Raw genomic sequence first — 16,163 nt, 5'->3', positions numbered from 1 at the left:
ATGATATATATGGCATGAGGATAGGAACACGAGCATCTCAGTAGCTTACAACGAGTACCACAGAAATTGCAAGCATGCAGCCTGACAGAGAAATCATCAAAATGTGAGTCTGGCAAGTTGCAGACTGAATATCTAGACAGTATAATAGGTAAAAGGAATGTGTTTATTTAAGAGGGTAAAAGTGAGTAATAATGCTCTCTTCCCTCAACTGTGTGAAAAAGCTGCAAAAATGTCTTTGTTTGGTGAACTGTTACAGGTGAGTAAATAAGCAAAGTACAGTACTGTCACCTTTGTACAGGTTTCTATGGTAACAGATTCCATGACAATGAAATCACTAATAACAGAATGCATTTAGGAAATATACAAAGGTATTAATTTGTAATAAAGTGTTAAATAGTGATCAAGACCTTCCACTTACAACAGGTTGTAATATTTCTGCATATCATAGTGGAGCTGTTGTTTGTCTTTCGGATTTTCCCGGTTAGGGGTCGCCACAGCAGAACTCCGGTCCGCTAATGATTGGCAGTAGATTTTAACAAATGCCGAGGTGCCAGCTGGGTGTCCAACCTTTAACGAAGACACGCCCATTTACGCATGTCTTTCGAATGCCCATCCAACCACAGGGAGAACATGCAGACTCCACACAGAAGGCACTCCCCGCACTCCAGCCGAGAATCGAACGGGAGAACCTCTTGCTGTGAGGCAACAATGCTACCGCTGCACCACCGTGGCTTACTCAACACATATTATATCCTTGGGTGAGGAAAAACATATTGCTTACAGATTGCTCTTTCCCAGCTGAGAGGAAGTAGTCACAAATTACAGAGACTCTTGTTATGATTTCTGGAGTAAAGAAATGTTTTCATTATCTGCTGAACAGAAAATTAAAGTTAGTGATGGATTATAATTCTAATCCATAGTTAATATTGTTTGCTAAACACAGGGATTTGCCCACCATGGCTACAGCACATATCCAGACATGGGAAGTTATCTTATGTTGCATAATTATAAGATAAGAGTACAGAATGTTAAAATCACACAGCAATGTGGATGGCCTCTCATGGATTCCTTTACCAAAAGTTACTGATGAACTAACTCAAGGAATGTATTGCCATTTTCAAAAAATTCTAGTAAAACCTGAAATTATATCTGGAGTGATAAAGAAGGACAAGGAACTGTTCAGAGTATTATATTCCCTGATGAAAGGATGGCTTCATAGGGCAGATGCCAGCTTAAAAGTACTGGTATAAGAGAGAAGATATGAATTATCAGTTGATAATACATTGTGACCTTTGAGGAGCAAGACTTACAATTCCATGGAAACTTAGAAAAACAGTGCTAGATTTTTATTTTGGACTCTTTAGTGTTGTAAAAATTCAGTCTTGGCACACAAGCTTATCTGGTGGCCAAAGTCAGATAATTATAGATTGAGTGCATGTGCAGAGTGTGTTCCATTGTCAGACAGAATAGCAGATGTATAGACAAGCATTGTTGCATTCCTGAGCATTTTCAGGAGAATGTCAGAAGAAACTACATATTGATTTTGTAGGTCTATTCACAACCGGTGTATTCTTGATTATAGTAGATGCAAATTTGAAGTGTTGGAAGTGTTTTGCATGAATGAGATTACAACTGGTACACTATGAAGATTATTTTCTGCCTATGAGATATCTATTGTAATTCTGAGAAGAGTAATTTAAAGTTCCAGAAAAAAAAGCTGCAAAACTACAACAGCAAATGTCAACTACTGTTCTTCTCAGCTATTTCTATCTTCCTTAATGTTGATTCTTCAAGGTGAAAATCCCCAGCATCCTCAATGTGAAGGCTCTGTCCCCGTATCCCTACTACTTACATGCCCTAACTATGAAATGAACATACCTTGAAAAAAAGAGAATACTCCAATACCAGGTGACACTGGATGTGGTATATGGACTTTGTTAAGCACTGTTATGCAGTAGTCTCAGGCTAGAGCATAACAGTGCTGGTTACCATATAACAACCGAGAAAAAGCTAAAATAGCTTTAAAAACTGTAATACTCTTCATAGTCTCACACACACACACACACACACACACACACACACACACACACACTCTCCATCAGAAGTATCCCTGAAAAGTATGACAGGATGAGAGCCTTGACCTAATAAAACCACACTAACTAACCATTTTTTTTCAGATATAATTGATACTGCTCTAAGAAACAATATCTTCTGAATTTTCAGCACGATAAACGAGTGAAGGAATGCTCTCTTCACAAATCATATTTGCTGTATCTTTGAGACATATCCAGAGGAAGTTCCAAATGGATCCTAAGGTGTCATTAATAAGAAAACAGGTCAGACTTTGTTTATTTCATGTTGTAGGGGTAGGCATATGTATCACTTACAAAAGGTATATTGGTCAGTTAAAAAAAACAGACAGACTAGAAACACTAGTGATCCAGAGAAAGTGAGTCCAAAGAGAGAAAAAATAGATTGAAACATTAGAGAGTTATAAAAGTGAACTTGAATTTCAAAATAGTCCATAGTGCCAAAGAGTGAGCCTGGAGTTTTTAGTGACACTTGAGCCGTTGCTACAGCTGAAATATTCATAGAGGGTTTGGAAGCCACTCCAGCATCTGACTTTTTGATGCAAGGTTTTTTTCAGTATAGAATCATAGTCCAATAGATTGTCTTCTACCTCAAGTCAAGGTATTCAAAAATAATTGCTGGATTGGCCCAACAAATACATTTGTGTTTTACTGAAACAGAAAAGGGGGGCAGAGTGGGATATGCTGAGAGTGCCATCAGAATATTGCAGCACTATGTTTCCATTAAAGTGCGCTCCACTGCAGCATGTAATGCGTTTGCAGTTACACAGTACTCAGATAATAAAGTGCACTTAAATAACTTGATTTAGTCTCCTTCTGTGCATCTTTCTGAATCTAGTGCATATAACATTTACGAAATATAAAGGAACAGAGAGGGAAAGCAAAGATAAATGACAGTTAAAGCAAAAGGAAGCAAGAAAAGTCATCAGAAAGTCAAAGATCATTGTGATGAGTCATCAGGGGTGGCTGCAAAGGAGAAGTATTTTGCCAGCTCACCTTTGGGCATGCAAGGAGATTTTTGGCTAATGGACCTTGGTGAAGACTGGAAGCTCCACTCCACTTCACCTGTAAGTATGAGGAATGCAGTAGCCAGTCATCTACAGATGAAGATGGAGTGAGACTGTTGGGAAGCTCATAACAAAGAATCTGAATTATCCATCGTTAATGGCTCAACATGTCACAGCCGTCACCCTAGCCAGTGATACGGGGGAATGAATGAGTGCACAAGGGAGAGGTTTTGTGGTCATGGTGGCAGACCAAAAATTAAAAAGAAGACGTACAAAGGTCCAGGCAAAAGAAATGATAATTAGTCTGGACAGAAACATAGATATAAATAACCTTTTATATGCATAAGGGAGCAAAGTTATACAGAAAAGGAGGAAAGTGAAGCTTAACAGAATGGTTGGGGTAGATGGCAAAGAGTTGGTAAATGAGTAGTTCTGCCTAATATTCACAAAGAAAGATAAGCTCAGCTTAATAAAATTCAATCAGTAGTAGTGCTTAGCATAAGAATGGTAATTCAAGTCCTTTCACTGAAAGAATCTGAAAGACCTGCAAGAACTAAAGGTGAATCTAACAGGAAAAATCATGGAGTCACTGCTAAACAAAGGCTTTTACAATTCCTAGAACCCAAGGAGACAATGAACCCAAATTAGTGTAGTTTCATAGAAGTAAAGTTAATCTTAAATGTGATATATGACCAATAAACCAAAATACTAGAGCAGACAGAGTGAATGAAGTGTTTTGCATCTTTTAAAGGCATATGACACATGCACTGCCACAGAGATAGCTGCTAGAAGTTGTGTCCCTCTTGTGAACAAACGTCTTTAAAAGCTGTTAGAAGCTTCACTGTGCTACACTTGTGTGTGTATGTGCATGGGCATGGTGAGTGCGTGTGTGTGTGTGTGTGTGTGTGTGTGTGTGTGTGTGTGTGTGTGTGTGTGTGTGTGTGTGTGTGTGTGTGTGTGTGTGTGTGTGTGTGTGTGCGTGTGTGTGCACCAGACAGACAGAGAGAGAGTGAATGTGAAGCGTCTTATAGCTTTTAAAACTGTTTCAGTTTTCATTGCTGTTCTGCGGTGGCCAGCACTGTTATATTCTAGCATCTGATATGGGACTATAGCATAGTAAAGGTAAAGAAGCAGTGGGGAAATGCAGAAAGAAAAATGTTTGCAGGACAGTGAGAAACACAGAAAGAAGTTATTACCAGTTATCCCTGCTTACTGACAGTTTTAGGACCTTATCTAGAATCTGGAGACAACTATTTCATTTGCAATGACTAAACAAGTTTATGAACCTGTGGCAGCTGATAGGAGAGTAACAAAATGATTCACAAACATAGTGCGTGCTCTCATAAATGGGAGTTCTGCTGTGTGCCCTATACTCAGACCAAAAGTACTTATAATAATTCTTGGAAAAGAACTGCTGCTCAGTTAGATTTCAGGCACACAGACCCTACGGCATAAGTGCTGCAGACGTGGAAAAGAACATAGCTGTCAGAGGAGGGGATTTTGTGGCAGCATCATTTTGGTCACCAACCTGACTTTGTGTCCACAGTCTATCTTCTTGAGGAACAGCAGTTACTACTACTGTGGTAACAGCACATTGTTCCCATTGTGGCACTAGTAACTATTGTCCATCATTTACCAAGCGTAATGCACTCAGTGCTGACCTCTATGCAGTCTCTAAGTGTTGTTATAGAGGAAGGGCAGCTAAATGTCACATGGATCTGTGACCAAAGCATATATAAATGTGTATGATAAATGGTCTGCAACAGTGTTGATATTTTCTCTTTTTTAGGAGGGTGCCCAATGCAGCCCTGTACACACACACTTAGTATTACGAACAACCATGTGTGTGTGTGTGTGTGTGTGTGTGTGTGTGTGTGTGTGTGTCACTTCAGTCATCTTTGCCAACATATGCTTGTGTTTGGAGGGGACACTGCAATAAGGGCAGACAGGCTCTCAAGTGACAATCCTGATGTGGACTGTATTAAAAAGTTATGTGCATATTCGGATTCACTTCATAACACTGAAAACTCAAAACACTGAAAATGAGAAAACTTCATAATATAGAAGACCAAAACACTGAAACTTCAAAACACTGAAAACTCAAAATACTGAAACTCAAAACACTGAAAACACATATCATACATATACTGAGTTTAAACAACATAAATCATAGCACTTTCCACCAAGTGTAACCAGGGGGACAAGCTCGCCTGCACCCCCCATACCCCCTGCTACTTAAATATATCAACACCAAGATTGCACCCCCTGCTTACACTTGGTGGAAAGTGCTATGATTTATGTTGTTTAAACTCAGTATATGTATGATATGTGTTTTTCAGTGTTTTCAGTTTCAGTATTTTGAGTTTTCAGTGTTTTGAAGTTAGTATATGCAGACATTCTCAGGAGTCTGGTCACTTCTGTGAATTGCATAAATCTCTGGTACGTAGTTTTTACTACATACTAGCCCTTTTATAATTGCAGACCATATTTATAAATACCATTCAGCTACTGGAATATGTATAGTATTAAAAAGGAAACAGGGTTTGGGACTGATATAAACTTCTAAATATCTAAAAGAAAGTAACAAAGTCCAAGTGAGTACTGTCTTTAAAAATTCAAGAACAAATGGTCAAAAGTATAATGTAAAATGAAAGCAGGTGAGTGGAAATATGAGGTAGCATTTATTTTTTTTTCACAGAAAGGGTAGTAGACGACAGGAACAGCTTTCCTGCAGATGTAGTAGGGTCAAAACTATGATGAAATTAAGAAATGCATGAGACAGAAATAAAATAATGTTATGATGGTTGGGATACTAAGCTGTTTTCATGTTGGATCTGCAGCTAATCCTTTAGATAAAGAAATGGGTAGAGTAAGAAGGCCTATTTATTGTTACCTGCTATCAAAGTCTATTCTACTGTGTTAAACAGAAGTTATTTCTGTCTGACTTTGTGGCAGTCTGCTCTGGAGGATTTCTTGGGGGCGTGCAGCTGCTGTGAGTATACATCTTTACTGGGATTATATAAACAGAGGAATTTACAAAGGGCACAAAAGTGTTTATATGAATCCAATGATACAGAAGGAAAGGGGCCCCAAAGAACATACTGGAAGATAGACGAGGGTCATGGAATATTAACTTTAAAGGAAAACTGTTATAAAATGTACAGTTCCCAACAGCCAGCTCACCTATCTTTATCTGTATGTGCGTATATAGATATTTATTTATTTATTTGACAGGGTCTACAAACAAAATCATTTACAGCATTGTCCTGGGCTTAATCAAAAACAGAAATTAAAGACAGTATACCCACCGGTAACAAACTGCACAATGAAAGTACAACAATATGCGGGGTCTAAGCCACAGTAGGTTTTCGTCAGTTAAAATTCTAGTAAATGTTCTAGGTGTTCTATTTTTATTTTTAATTTATACATATGTTTGGTAAATTCTGTAGAGCTGCAGTACCGAAAATGTTAAACTCTGCTGTGATTTTAGTGTTATGCTGCAGGGCCTCTCTTGGGTAAATGATGCCAGACTGTACTGTCCCATAAAATGTGATTAAACAACATATGCCATACAATAGATCCATATACTTAAAATAAAACTGCAATTTATGAAGCATTTTCATTGGAGTTATTTTTTTTAGGAGTTGAAGCTGTCAGAATTAAAATACATATTCTATATGTGTTCTGACTGTCTAACCCATTCTCAAATAAACCTGCTCAGACAATACTGGTTTACTTCAAGTAAAGCCTGGACTAGGCTAAGATACAAAATCAAGGCATTGGGGTGCTCTGTGTAGGTGAAGTAACTAAGGCAGCATGTGACACAACAGATATTGACCTTTAGTGAAAGCCTTTTGGAAATGCGTCAGACAGTAAAGGGCAAATCATCTCCACTAATACATAGATTGGAGTATTTACTATGAAATTAATGACACAATGACAAATCAGAGACTAGTTGACAGTCTGATGCCAGGGGGATGGAATGATATAGCCACTGTCTTTTTCTGTCCTCTGAGGGAGGGAGGGTGCATGGGTTTGGCAACTAGCCACTTATGGACACCCTCTCCTAGACACAGGGGTGTGAAAGTAACAATAACTCAGAAGATCATTTGACTGGCCTTAGTAGCACCTTAAACATTCATGTAGAAGTGTGTGCATAATTAATGATACCTGTGTGTACTGTAAAAGGAATGGATCACCATGGAGAAACAGGTACTCCTCCACCCCACAGTTCCCTGACTGAGCTAAGTGAAGGAACTGCTATTTGTCCTATTAAAGTATGCTATCTGTAGCAAACAGTCTCAGTAAGAAAGTGAAGTGTGAAATTCTCAGTTATGATTGTGGTGGAGAGGGTGAGAGTAAGGAAAGAAAATGGCTAGTACTGGGTATTTTCCTTTTTATTACTGCGACTACTTGCTACAGCTGGCATACTTTAGCAGAACACACAACAGTTTCTTCACAAACCATTATGGTGACTCTTGATCTCAGTCCAGCTATGGGCCATTGGAAAGGACATGGGAAGGCTGTGCAGGCAGCATGACTCAGAAATTCAACATTAGTGAATTCTCAGCTCACACTAGCACGATAACATTATTGTGCAAAAGTGTAGGATTGCACTATCTGAATGAATTAGAGCAGAATTCAGACCATGGAAAGAGGACATTTAAACGCAGTATTTGAAATTGTAATACTAATGAGGCACCAGCATTTAGAAACATACCAACACTATAAAGAGCAACTAAGATATAAGTCACAGAATAAACTGTAAATGGCTGCAAGAGGTTCTCCTGTTCAATTCTTGGCTGTGGTGCCTTTTGTGTGGAGTCTGCATGTCTTCACCGTGTTCGCATGGACTTTCTCTGGGTGATCTAGTTTCCTCCCACACTCCAAAGACATACAGTAGGTGGAGTCGATACTCTAAATTGGCCATGGGGGAGTGTATGTGTGAGTGTGTGATATAGAAGAACTGAGGCAGGGCTACCCTGCCAGTGGTGTGAACATTGGCTCTAGATGATTGTCACTGTTGAAGTGACACCCTGACCCCATGTGCAAAAATGGAAAAAAGTAGTTGTAGATGGATAGATGGATGGTTGTGGCAAGTACAGTATATATGCATGCTTCCAGAGACTGTGATCACAGAAGCACACATTAAGGGAAAATCTTGCACAGATAAATAACTATGTGGGAACTTTAAATAAGAATGACTGTAAAATACTAAGGCTGAAATTACCTCTGTCAATAAGGAGAATAAAATAAAATAATGCATATTTTGTTCTGAATTCCAAATAAATATAAATAACAAATCTGGACTAAAAAAGTCAACAACAACGTTCAACAAGCATTTAATAATGCAGATCCCAACCTTCAAAGCGTCATGTCTGCAGCCTTTACTTGATAGTATTATACTGTGTTTTATAGTCTACAAAAGAAAAAGTTTTAAGTGCTTACTAGGATACTTACCACTTTTTTTTTGATCGTGTCACTTGTTGTACCATTTCCTTTGTCTCTAAATGTTGGCATTCCTCTTGGATGCTATTGCACTCTCAGTGTGATGCACTCAAAACAAGGTAGCACATGGATTATATCACAACATTGGTACAACTTAACTGAATCACTAAAGTCCTCTGAGCAACAAGTTGTTGCATATACCATAAGAAAGTTTAGAGAGAGTAAAATGAAATAGGCCCACTCCATAGCCATGTCTAGATACAAACTTACATTTCAGCAGGATTAGAAGCCTTCTCCATGCATTATTACAGGCATAGTGCACATAAAAGTAAAAAAAAAAAAAAACAGTTGCACTGCTTGTTATTACACTAAAATTAGCAAAATATAAGCATATTAAAGGTAGGTTAAATCTAGTTAATACTACCTCACCTATCTAGCAGCAGTGTAGTTAATACAAATTACTCAATACGTAAGTAATTCTAGGATGCCAGAAATATAAACCTGCTAAGCTGTAGCAGTTGATTGCTCTCATGCTGAGGGACATGAGCAAATTCCATTAAGGCTCAGGTGTGTTACTATAAGATACCACAAAGAAGAAGTGCAATAATAAAATACATCTAGACAACTGGTCACCATAAATGTTTATGTTTTGTTTAACATTCACTATATTTTCTAGTGGTGGTCCTGTACGCACTGATTAGTGACTAGTAGATCTGTTTCTGACTTCCCTTCCACCATAAATTCTGGGTTACCCTCAAAGGCGCAAGTAAATAACTGACTGGCAGGTGGTCAACAGAACAGGAAAGGTTTCTAGTAAGAGGAAACATTAAAGGTCATGACCTGCAGCAGTACTGTACTGTTCTGGCTGATTTTTAATGCCCAAGAAATGCACAATCATGTTTATGAAAGAGCTGTCCCTGCTATACTGAATGTTGCATGGAGCTGAGATCCCACATCATCTGCAGTAACAAAACCAGAGCTAGGGCTTAGTACTAAAAGACCGGTTAATAGATGATTTCTTATGATCTTCTTCTTTCAGCTTTTCCCGGTTAGGGGTCGCCACAGCGGATCACCTGTCTGCTCATGATTGGCAGTGGAGTTTTATGGTGTTGAGTTGCCAGCCTGGCACCCAACCTTCCACAGAAGGCACACACATGCACACATTCACTTCCAAGGGCCAAGTTAAAGTGTCTAATCCACCTACAGCATGTCTTTGGGATGTGGGAGGAAACCCACGTGACCACAGGGAGGACATGCAGACTTCACACAGGAGGCACCCCAGCCGAGGATCGAACCGGAGAACCTCTTGCTATGAGGTGGCAATGCTAACCGCTGCACCACTGCAGCTACCCAAAGATGTTATAATAATGTGTATTTGATGTGAGATGTCATAAGGGACAAGCTTTAGCTGAACTGCATAGGGTCAGCTGATGAATACAGGAAACTAGAAGCAACAGCCATACAGATGTTTAAATGGAATGTAAAACATATATGTATGAAAAAAACTGTGCAGAAATAAGAAGTCATCTGGAAAGCAAATTGTTCATGCATGGTCATGAAAGTTGAATTAACACTCTAAAACAGCAACAAGACTCGCTTATAAGACTTATGAGTTAAAAATACATGCATGCAAATGCACAGATGTTTAAGCAATTATTAACTACAGCATGGAAAAGGCATGACAAATATAGAAGATGTCAAGCGATAGGGGGTGACATCACTAAGTATCAGATTGCAGCAGACATCAGCATTGATTTTGGCCACAAAAGAATATGCTTCAAATTAAAGGATGGTGAATGGACTGCTAATATAACTCCAAAAGTGGATATGACTTTTTGGCTAAATATCTGATTAGCTGGCATAACCAATCACATTAAAAAATGCCCATGATGACACACTGAGAACTGACATAACTTTAAACAGATGATATTAGAAGGCATTTGAGCTTTACTTTTTGTGTTACTAATCTAACTTTGCCCAGAAAACCAAATAATGCACATATTTTCCCTACTATTTTTGTTCAGATGCAAGGCTAAAACTGAATGTGTGTTGATATGCCTGTTAATGGCACTAAGACTGCTCTAAATACAGGCCAAAACATACTGGCAAGAAATTCCTTGGTTTTATTCAGCAGCTGTAGATTTAATTTTGTGTCCAGTATCTAACTGCCTGTTTGGGTACCATATGCCCTGGTTAATCGTGAATTAGAACATTACCAACATACCAGGATAGTGACAGAAGGCAGCCTTTCTGAATATTGCTGCTAGTCCCTATTAGTGGTCACTCTCCTGCCTACTCCTCTCACTTTCCTCCATGTGACCTTGCCATCTCTGAACCATCTCCACTAACTCTGTAATTGCTGCTGATAGTATGATCCATGGCCCACTGCCATCAATGTGAAACAGCATTTCTTTAAATCAACCTCATGTTATCCCCTTGCAGTTGTCATACATCACTTTTGCCCCTCTGTCTTTCCTCTCCAACTACATTCCACCCTTATGACTCCTGATAATACAATATACCTATATAATATTCCCCAGTCCCATCTGTTGTCTAGTTTATGCACAATAATCTGTCCTATTTTACCACTCCCCCCCCATCCATTTTGGTAACTCTTCTGAATGCATACTTTCAGCGTAATCTTCTTTTCCTTATATGGCCGTCACATGTAGATACAGTACTTCAGATGTGCCCTTACCACCTGTACTGGGAGAGAATGGCTTCAGTATCTGTATAGTCACCTCCCCCTCACCATAAAGATACGTATCTCAGCATCCTGTCAGAGTTCTCTACTACCCTTTCACACTGGTCTGCATGCTTCAGCCTGTGTTTGTAATGCACGTTGCCTGTTAATACTACACTGTATGATTTAACTTAAGATTACAAAGTACACCACCACTGTCTTTTCACAAAACACTGTGTGTTTTAGCTTAAGGCTCTAAAGCTGTTCTTATAATTAGATATTACCATCTATGCAGTGAATTGGAATAGAAGACAAGGTTATGGATTATGACTCATTTTAAAAATATGCTCTATTTGTATACACAATCCACATTAAAAATAACAGCATGAATGCTACTGCAGTGCACCATAGGTAACCATAGCTTCAGTGAAACATGAGTGTTTGATTTTATACAGATGGCAAAACCTAAAGAAAGCAGTGAGTCAGGTTACTGACTTCCAAATGCAAAGCCGAAATTAAGACTGAGTTTCAAAACTGTAGCACTGAAGTCAAATTTTTCTTCTAAAAGACCCTTGAGTGACTGTTAACACCCTTAAGGTTACTGTTGCTAGAAAGGAGAATTCCAAAACTAGTTTTTTTTGTTTGTTTCTTTGTTTCTTTCTTTTTTTACTTCTAAAACTTTGGAATAATGTCCACATTTTGACTGCTAGAAGAAAATGTCACTTAAAATGATCTTCTGAATAACGCTATTCTTTATTTCAAGGTAGAAACTGAATCAAGCTCACTCATCAAGTTTATCTGAAAATATCAGATCCTAAACCCAGGGCTGCTTTAAAAATAAATCAAAAGTGTCAGAAACATTTTCTCTATACAAATGTGTATATGTATGTTTTTATTTACAGGAAATGCAAGAATACGAAGTTTACATTTAGAAAAGAAATAGAAAAGAAAAAGTCATGTTTTGCTTTGCAGAAATGTCTCAGTCCTTACTTCATCCCTCTCTCACGCCATTTTAGGCACACCCCCTCCAAGTCTCCCAGCCCTAATCATCAAGAGGTACACTGTATAGGATGAGACTCGGAAGACTACATCGTACTCGGTTACCCAGCGTCCTTCTCTGACCATCACCTACTGCTGTGGCTCTGTGTCGCCACTATGAGGAAATCTGACAGACTCTGTTATGTAACTGTTATAGAGAAAAACAGATTTTCCAGTATATAAGTGTGACTGGAGTGGCACCTGCCTGCAATTTCACATACCACCAAAAATGGACATGTTTCAACTGTGTTATAAAGAGACTTTTGAAATATTACTCTTACTCAGCTTTCAGGGCAGATATTTGTGCACTGACAAAATGTTCTGTAAATACTTGGTTTCAGGGCTTTGTAAACTGTCTTCAGTAATTTGTTGATATACATGCATTCATTGTTTCATCATAGTATAAAACGTGGTTCATCAGGGTTGAAGATAGACATGCAGTGAATGGAAAGAGAAGAGGAAAACCATCACACGTACATATATACACATGTACACACATATACATGCATGCACAAACACACTGACACACGTACATGGGAGCATACACATACACAAGTGCACACATGCACACATGCAAAGACACACACACACACACACACACACACACACACACACACACACACACACACACACACACTCTTGTATCTGAGTGTTATCTTTGAACTTGAAGACTGGAATGGTATCCCTGCGATTAGTACAATGCAATGGGACTGTATTTTTCAAGGCTATGTTCTGAACTGGATGGCAAAGACAACACATGATGTAATAACATTGAAGCTCATCAGAATAACCAATACAAAATTATTGTCTCAAACATTTTTTAAAATCCATCCTTGTTTTCAGACCTTTGAGAAAACTACTGCAGCTGGTTATTACAGCCTTCACATGTCAGTAGTTATTGCTTTTTTATTTTTTTAGCACCAACACTTTAGGAATACAGAATTAACACTTTCAGGTCTGTAAACTGGCACTCCTCTTTCAGATTTACAGTAGTTCACCAACATGATAATTAAGCTTCTATTCACTGCTCTCTCTAATCCTCATTTAACTAAAGTATACCCTATTCCTCTTAGAAGAGCAGTGACATAGATGAGCTAATATATCATGAATGTACATCTGCCCTCTGTATCTTTCCTAGAATGTGAATCTTCCATAAAAGTTTTGACTGAAACCAAGTAAGTTTTAAAAGAATAAAAACTTCAGTTCTTTATATATATTTGAAGGTCAAGTGTCAGTTAGTTTAATGTTACCAAGAACTGAAGATTTTGGACAGAAAATACAATAAATTGACAGTGAACTAAATGAATATACAGTTATGTAAGAAGTTAAGGAAATGTGGATTTGATCCTTTACTGTTACTTTTAATGCTGTAATAATATAACTGATATCTTCAGTAAATTGTGTGTGTGTAAATGACCACATCAGATATACTACATTCCTCACACTTAAAAACAAACAAAAAAAAACAGTCCTCTGACCACAGACTTGTGCAATATTCATGAAATTACTAGAACACTGGGTGTGTTGAATGAGGTCTGAGTACAACTGCAAAAAATACAATGAGGGTGTAACATATGACCTTCAATTACCCTTGAGTTCTCCAATACATTCAGTGCAAATGTTAAACAGACAGTTCCAACAGTTTGGTATACAACTTAAGTCACACCACTTTTCAAAAATTATGCAGTTATTAAAAGAGTATTATCTACTGACCCATTAAAGACATAGTAAGTGGAAAATTCTAGAATGACATACAGTAAGGATAACTAGGAAGGGACAAGTACACAAACGCTATGCATGTTGTATATTTTACTGTCTCCCAATGGTGGTGTAATACTTAAGGCTGGAAACAAAACCAAAATCTTGGTACTTTCCACCAGCACCTTATCAGTTAGATACTATCAACATGGCTGTTCAAACACAAGCTTTAGCTGTCCGACTCCGAGACATGCAGTTCCTAGTGTAGGCAGAAGATGACCAAAATTAACTTTGTTTCTACCTCAATATACTTCTTTGAAAGTTTTTGTGTGCAGATAAAGGATTATTCCTTACAGTTAATTTTTTAGTACAGTTACTAACTTCATATTTACTATGCCCACACATCCTTTGTTAATTTGAGAGTCGGTCTTCAACTGAGAATAACCTGGCTCTCACAGATAGGCAACAGAGTTATGAACATACTAACTATTGTTAGATAGCAGAAATATCTAAAATACTGACTTACGATAAATGGCACTGTTAATCAAACATACTGACTACTGAGAGATGGCATAGTTATCTAACATGCTATTGATATATAGCACAGTTATCCACCACACTGAATACTGACAGATGGCACACTTATCAGACACACTGACCACTGATAGATGGCACAGTTATCTGACATACTGATTACCAACAAATGGCACAGTTATCTAACACACTAACAACTGACAGATGGCACAGTTATCTAACATATTGACTGCTGACTACTGACAGATGGTACAGTTATCTAACATATTGACTACTGACTACCGACAGATGGCACAGTTATCTAACACATTGACTAATAGATGACACAGTTATCTAACACACTGACTAATGACAGATGGCACAGTTATCTAACATATTGACTACTGGCAGAAGGCACGGTTATCTAACACACTGACTAATGACACATGGCACAGTTATGTAATATACTGATTACTGATATATGGCACAGTTATCTAACATACTAATTAATGACAGATGGCATGGTTATCTAACATATTGACTACTGACAGATGGCACAGTTATCTAACACACTGACTACTGACAGATGGCACAGTTATCTAACATACTGACTACTGACTACTAATAGATGGTACAGTTATCTAACATACTGACTACTGATGGATGGCACAGTTATCTAACACACTGACTACTGACAGATGGCACAGTTATCTATCATACTGACTACTGACATATGGCACAGTTATCTAACACACTGACTACTGACAGATGGGACAGTTATCTAACATACTGACTACTGACAGATGGCACAGTTATCTAACATACTGACTAGAAACTGATGGCACAGTTATCTGACATATTGACTACTGACAGATGGCATAGTTATCTGACACACTAACTACTGATACAGGGCACAGTTATCTGACAGACTACTAATACATGGCACAGTTGTCTACCATACTACTTATATATGAAACAGTTATCTAACACGCTGACTACTGACAGATGGCACAGTTATCTAACATTCTGACTACAAACTGATGGCACAGTTATCTGATATATTGACTACTGGCAAATGGCATAGTTATCTGACACACTAACTACTGATACAGGGCACAGTTATCTGACACACTAACTACTGATACAGGGCACAGTTATCTGACAGGCTGCTAATACATGACACAGTTGTTACCATACTAACTACTTATTTATGAAACAGATATCTAAAACACTAACTACTGACAGATGGCACAGTTATCTAACACACTGACTACTGAATGATGGCACAGTTGTCTACCATACTAACTTCTAACACAGGGCACAGTTATCTAACATAGTGACTATTTACAGATGGCACAGTTATCTAACATACTATTTACAGATAGAATAATTATCTAACATACTGTCTATTTACAGATGTCTAACACAATGACTATCAACAGATGGCACAGTTATCTAACATACTAACTATTAACAGACAGTACAGTTATCTAATATACTGACTACTGAAATGTCATAAGCACCAGAAGTGACAGAACTGACTGTATTTTTAAATGCTTCCCTGAACTGTTGGTTCAAGTCATCTAGATCAGGTACCTTACCTTTTCTGTTGGTTTGTGCCAACAGTTGTCTGCCATCCTGACTTCTAGCAAATGGAACAGTTATCTAACATACTGACCACTGCTA

General features: G+C 38.1%; 1 protein-coding gene across 1 annotated transcript in view; it reads left to right on the top strand.

Moving 5' to 3' along the window:
• SEZ6 (seizure related 6 homolog) overlaps window positions 1-12,811 on the top strand; it is a 2,840,429-nt gene extending 2,827,618 nt beyond the window's left edge. Inside the window, exon 17 of the mRNA XM_044054437.1 lies at window positions 12,245-12,811. Within this exon, the coding sequence (XP_043910372.1) occupies window positions 12,245-12,274 (30 nt within the window). The 3' untranslated portion in view covers window positions 12,275-12,811. The remainder of the gene's footprint in view (window positions 1-12,244) is intronic.
• The last annotated feature ends 3,352 nt before the right edge of the window (window positions 12,812-16,163 follow it).

This window comes from Protopterus annectens, chromosome 13.part0, assembly GCF_019279795.1.
Source record: "Protopterus annectens isolate FY-2018-M chromosome 13.part0, PAN1.0, whole genome shotgun sequence".
NCBI lineage: Eukaryota > Metazoa > Chordata > Ceratodontiformes > Protopteridae > Protopterus > Protopterus annectens.
The sequence above is the reverse complement of the archived record's forward strand: the minus strand, read 5'-3'. Positions and strand labels throughout refer to the sequence as shown.